Raw genomic sequence first — 5,540 nt, forward strand, 5'->3', positions numbered from 1 at the left:
TTTTAAATATACAAATTCTATAATCGATATTAGTGAAATTCAATAATAATTGATAACATAATAACATATAAATGTGCTAATATTCGATAATAAAACAAGAATTATTTATTTGATGTTGAAATCACTACAAAAATTAATATACTTATATAGATTTTTTTATATTCATTTTAAATGATTTATAACAACGTAACTAATAAATAAAGTTATTATTTCGTACATTTATAACCTTAAATATTCTTTGATTCATTCAAACAAATGTTGTTATTTATATTTATTTAAATAAAAATATCTAAAATCAATTGAATTATATACCGAATGTTATGATAAAAAATTAAAATAAATTAAAATGAGTATTGAATAGTAAATTAAATAGTATTATAAATAAAATAGTAAAATAATAAATAAATAGTAAAATAATATATGTTCATTTTTTGAATAAAGTTGTTCGTCCTGAGAAGGACGGTTTTATGTCAATTTGCGACAATAAAAGAAATTTAAGCTTTCTTTTCTGTCTTCTTTGGCAAAAGCACAGCTTGTATGTTCGGCAATACACCGCCCTGAGCAATCGTAACACCCGATAACAGTTTGTTGAGTTCCTCGTCATTGCGGATGGCCAGTTGCAAATGACGCGGAATTATTCTGGTCTTCTTGTTGTCGCGAGCCGCATTGCCGGCTAACTCGAGAACTTCGGCGGCCAGATATTCCATGACTGCAGCGAGGTAGACGGGTGCACCAGCGCCGACACGCTCGGCATAGTTGCCTTTGCGTAGCAAACGATGAATACGACCGACTGGAAACTGAAGACCGGCACGGTTAGACCGTGACTTAGCCTTTCCCTTGACTTTACCGCCTTTGCCTCGACCAGACATGTTTACAGGTTCGTGTTCAAACTGAGAATGATATCAAAGTTCTCGAACGGGCCCGTATAGATTTCTGAGCGTTGCAAGCACACGCCCATTTTTTTGTAGACACGCCCCTCCCTTGCCTACGTACGTTGTTACGGCTTCAGTCAAAACGTTGAAGCAGTACGAAAACGGAGCGTCGGCACGACTCATTTCGTATCAGTCAGTGTACTAGTAAACATCAGACATGCCACCGAAAACCAGCGGTAAAGCGGCTAAGAAAGCAGGCAAAGCCCAGAAAAATATTTCAAAGGGCGACAAGAAGAAGAAACGTAAGCGCAAGGAGAGCTATGCCATTTATATTTACAAAGTCTTGAAACAAGTCCATCCTGACACGGGCATTTCGAGCAAGGCGATGAGCATCATGAACAGCTTTGTGAATGATATCTTCGAGCGTATAGCGGCCGAGGCATCGCGTTTGGCTCACTACAACAAACGCTCTACAATCACTAGTCGGGAAATTCAGACAGCAGTCCGGCTATTGCTACCAGGCGAGTTGGCCAAACACGCCGTCAGCGAAGGTACTAAGGCCGTAACCAAGTACACCAGCTCGAAATAAAATGATGAAGATTTTGTGATGCCACTTATATGTTCTGTCGACAATAACAAAGGCCCTTCTCAGGGCCCACAAATATTTACAAAAGAACTTTATAATTTTTACATTGGTTTTATAGATAAAATAAAATAACCTGACACTAATGATATTTTATTAGGATTTTCAATAAATTTTGATCAGATTTCTATTAGAGATCGTTATTATTAATTTATATTATAAATAATGTTCAATTTCTATATATTTTCAATATGATAAAAATTAATGATTGAATATTCAATTCAATTTAAAACTTTAGTTTTTCAAATTTAGTTAATAAGTTTAAGTTTATTTTAATTTATTATAAAATAAATTTATATTAAAAAAAATCGCAATTTAAATATTTTCGTAAAAATAAAATTATTGTCGTAAATATTTTAAAAATTTTATTATTTAAATATATAATATATTATTACATGTTATATAAATTTAGCAAAATTTAATAAATTCATTCATTTAATTGAGCTCCTTCAATTCGAAGCCCTTAACTGTAAAGTATACTAATACTAAAAGTTCTATTTTCTATTAATTGAAGCCCCCCCATGTAAGAAAAGAAATCAATTGCATATAAAAAGTCAATACGAAAAAATAGTAAAATATATATTAATTAATACTTTCTTTAAAACATATTCGAAGGGCTTTCCAATTTGATAATATTATCAATAATATTACCAAAGCAAGTTATTCTGCAAGAAAATAAACAAATTTCATATAAAATCAAATAAAGCCTGTACGTAAATTGTAAAATATATTACTTGTTCTTTTAATTATATTTGACAGCCCTTAAAAGGGCTCTTTTTTGTTTTGTATTTATAAGAAATGACTGCGTCCGTTGATCAATTTAACCGCCGAAACCGTACAGTGTACGACCCTGACGTTTGAGCGCATATACGACATCCATAGCGGTTACGGTCTTCCTCTTGGCGTGCTCGGTGTATGTGACTGCATCGCGGATAACGTTCTCGAGAAACACTTTCAGAACACCGCGGGTCTCTTCGTAGATTAGACCCGAGATACGCTTGACGCCGCCACGGCGAGCAAGACGACGTATAGCCGGCTTTGTAATACCTTGGATATTATCGCGAAGAACTTTCCTGTGTCGCTTAGCGCCACCCTTTCCGAGTCCCTTACCACCTTTGCCACGGCCGGTCATTTTTCAATATATCGCAGTCGGGATAAATTTACAAATTGATGTTAACAGCTCGAAGTCTGAATAACGACTGAATTCCGACGAGCGAAATTATTGAAAAGTTTGAGCTCGCTAGGCCACGCCCATCATAGCTATGCGAGCATTCGGCGCCGACCAATGACAGCCGAGCACAGCATCGGACATTCGTAATGTATTTTGATCATAATATTCGAGCCGGACGCGTCAGTATCAAAACGATCGTCAAACGAGAAGGTTCTCGAAACGAAATCTAGGAGTTATAATGGCCCGTACGAAGCAGACAGCTCGCAAGTCCACCGGTGGCAAGGCGCCCCGTAAGCAGCTTGCAACGAAAGCGGCTCGCAAGAGCGCGCCGGCGACCGGCGGTGTGAAGAAGCCGCATCGTTATCGGCCTGGCACCGTAGCTCTGCGTGAGATCCGTCGTTACCAGAAGAGCACCGAGCTTCTCATACGAAAGTTGCCGTTCCAACGTCTAGTGCGCGAGATCGCTCAGGACTTCAAGACCGATCTGCGTTTTCAGAGCTCCGCCGTCATGGCATTGCAGGAAGCTAGCGAGGCCTATTTGGTTGGCCTGTTCGAAGATACAAACTTGTGCGCGATCCACGCCAAGCGCGTAACCATCATGCCCAAGGATATTCAACTAGCTCGGCGTATTCGAGGAGAACGCGCTTAGACGCCTGTCGTCCTATAAAACAAATCGGTCCTTTTCAGGACCACCAAAATGATCAATTAAAAGAACTTTTATTATTTTTCAAATTATTTTATTTTGCAGAATTATTCCATCGATACGTTAGAAATTTTTATTGATTTTTTTTTTAATTGAAATTATTGACAACACACATGATTTGACTTGTTGAATAGTGTGTTGTTGTGTTAAGTTTAAAAAATATTATAGTTGAATTTGTAAAATTCGTCATGAATTTCTGAAAGCTTCTTTAAAAAATTCTAAATTTAATTAATATGGGCGAGTTGCCGTTCTGATGATAGAAATTTATATTATATATATTATATTATATATATTTATATATAAATATTTTTTTTTGATTGTATATTTTTTAATTTCATATATAGTTATTTAAAGTTATATAAATTTTCTTTTTCGAATACGATATGAAAAAAAGATTGAAACTTCATAAATTATTAATGATTATATTTTATTTCATTAATTAATTTCCATTTACTTATTATTTATATAAAAAAAAATTAGAAAAAATTATGAATTTAATTATTATGAGAGTTGCCGTTCTATGTATAGTTGATTTATTTAAAGTGATATATAAAACTTTTATTAATAAATTATTGATTATATTTCATTTGATTAAGATAATTTATTCATATAAAATTATTTAAAAAAAAATAATAAATAAATAAATAAAATTCAGCGATTGATATTGAACAACTCCCTACCAAAGACGAAATTGAAAATTGAAAAGACTTTGACTTTTAAATTTCGTCAATGACACAACACGGCGAGGAACACAGCGAGCGTTGCTGCGCTCCTGTTACAAATATTTTATTAAAATTTTTTCCGAAGTCCACGAAAAGGCTATAATATAAGATGATAAGATATATATAAGTAAAATAATAATGTTCTTTGATAAAAATTTATTGTTAGTCCTGAAAAGGACTTTGTGCAAACATTTTCGTTTGCTGTTGTGTAAAAAGATAATGAAATGTTTTCACTTCTTTTTCGGTGACGCTTTTTTCAAAGGTTTGGCTACTTTTGATGTCTTCTTTGGCGATTTAGGTTTCTTTGCGGCTGCGGTCTTGACGGTTTTCTTCGTTTTGCTCGTTGCCTTGGCCGATGAGGCTTTCGTCGACTTACCCTGAATGGTCTTCTTCTTATCGACTGTCGTCTTAGGTTTCGCCGACGACTTTTTTAATGTGCCCGCTGCGGATGCAGACTTCTTTTTAGGGGACGAAGCAGGTTTGGCGGCGCCCTTCGACTTTGCTGTCTTCGATTTTGCTTTTGCCGCTGGCGTCTTAGCGGTCCTGGCTTTTCCAGCCGAAACACCGCTTTCGCCGCCGCTCTGTTTAGCGTTCGCGGCAAGTTTGAACGAACCCGAAGCACCTTTGCCTTTTGTTTGAATCAGTGTGCCCGCTTGAACAGCTGACTTTAAATACTTTTTAATGAACGTTGACATTTTCTCGGCGTCGATTTTATAATTGGCCGACATATATTTCTTAATCGCCTGCAGCGACGATCCGCCGCGTTCTTTCAGACTTTTAATAGCGTTGTTTACCATTTCAGATGTAGGAGGATGGGACGGCTTCACTCGCGGTTTTTTAACAGCCGCAGTCTTGCCCTTTTTCGGCGATGCTGTCGCTGGCGCAGCGGTTGCCGCCGGCGACGTAGATAAAGCGTTATCTGACATTATAGTAAAAAATCGTAGGTTAAAATGTAAATCTAACACGTGATTGGTTAAATATGTTAGGGGCGTGGCCAAAAACTATATTCGAAAAGTGTAGGACCGAGGAGAAAACAATAATATTTGAAAATTTTACAAAAATGTAAATTATTTGTAAAAAATTATCATTCGAGTCCGAGCAGCCGTAGAGTTCGCATCGCCCAGAAAATCTATAATCCCTGTGAATTTAAATGTGAAGTGATTCGTATTTAAAGTGAAATTTTTGTGAATATGTTACGTGGTGAAGTATTAAAAACTATTTATAATAATTATTAGTTCTATACAATTTATGGTCGACGTTAGACTATAACGTTGCCATTATGGCGGCGGATCAGGACTCTAACATTAGTGTCGCACAGCAACTGAACGAGGTACTGCCAGCGGGGCGATTTGTGCATATAAACAAATTTGCGCCATTAGCTTGTGCTGAACAAGATGAAGAAAATAATAAAAACGAAATGGAAGATGAA

General features: G+C 36.0%; 4 protein-coding genes across 4 annotated transcripts; 2 read left to right on the forward strand and 2 right to left on the reverse strand.

Annotated features, from left to right (window-relative positions):
• Positions 1 to 452: 452 nt before the first annotated feature.
• LOC113369356 (histone H2A) lies at positions 453 to 1,000 on the reverse strand. Its single transcript, XM_026610122.1, has one exon. It carries the CDS (start codon positions 867 to 869, stop codon positions 495 to 497), a length of 375 nt encoding a protein of 124 aa, XP_026465907.1. The 5' UTR covers positions 870 to 1,000; the 3' UTR covers positions 453 to 494.
• A 44-nt stretch (positions 1,001 to 1,044) lies between these two features.
• On the forward strand, positions 1,045 to 1,512 carry LOC113369357 (histone H2B-like). The gene has a single exon (XM_026610123.1). The coding sequence runs from the start codon at positions 1,090 to 1,092 to the stop codon at positions 1,459 to 1,461; it is 372 nt and encodes a 123-aa protein (XP_026465908.1). The 5' UTR covers positions 1,045 to 1,089; the 3' UTR covers positions 1,462 to 1,512.
• Positions 1,513 to 2,879: 1,367 nt separating this feature from the next.
• LOC113369353 (histone H3) lies at positions 2,880 to 3,360 on the forward strand. Its single transcript, XM_026610120.1, has one exon. It carries the CDS (start codon positions 2,925 to 2,927, stop codon positions 3,333 to 3,335), a length of 411 nt encoding a protein of 136 aa, XP_026465905.1. The 5' UTR covers positions 2,880 to 2,924; the 3' UTR covers positions 3,336 to 3,360.
• Positions 3,361 to 4,313: 953 nt separating this feature from the next.
• LOC113369351 (histone H1-like) lies at positions 4,314 to 5,073 on the reverse strand. The gene has a single exon (XM_026610119.1). It carries the CDS (start codon positions 5,035 to 5,037, stop codon positions 4,342 to 4,344), a length of 696 nt encoding a protein of 231 aa, XP_026465904.1. The 5' UTR covers positions 5,038 to 5,073; the 3' UTR covers positions 4,314 to 4,341.
• Positions 5,074 to 5,540: the final 467 nt, after the last annotated feature.

Source organism: Ctenocephalides felis, unplaced genomic scaffold (genome assembly GCF_003426905.1).
Source record: "Ctenocephalides felis isolate EL2017-DRISC unplaced genomic scaffold, ASM342690v1 CF-g0.4_SCAFFOLD_01265, whole genome shotgun sequence".
NCBI classification, from domain to species: Eukaryota; Metazoa; Arthropoda; class Insecta; order Siphonaptera; family Pulicidae; genus Ctenocephalides; species Ctenocephalides felis.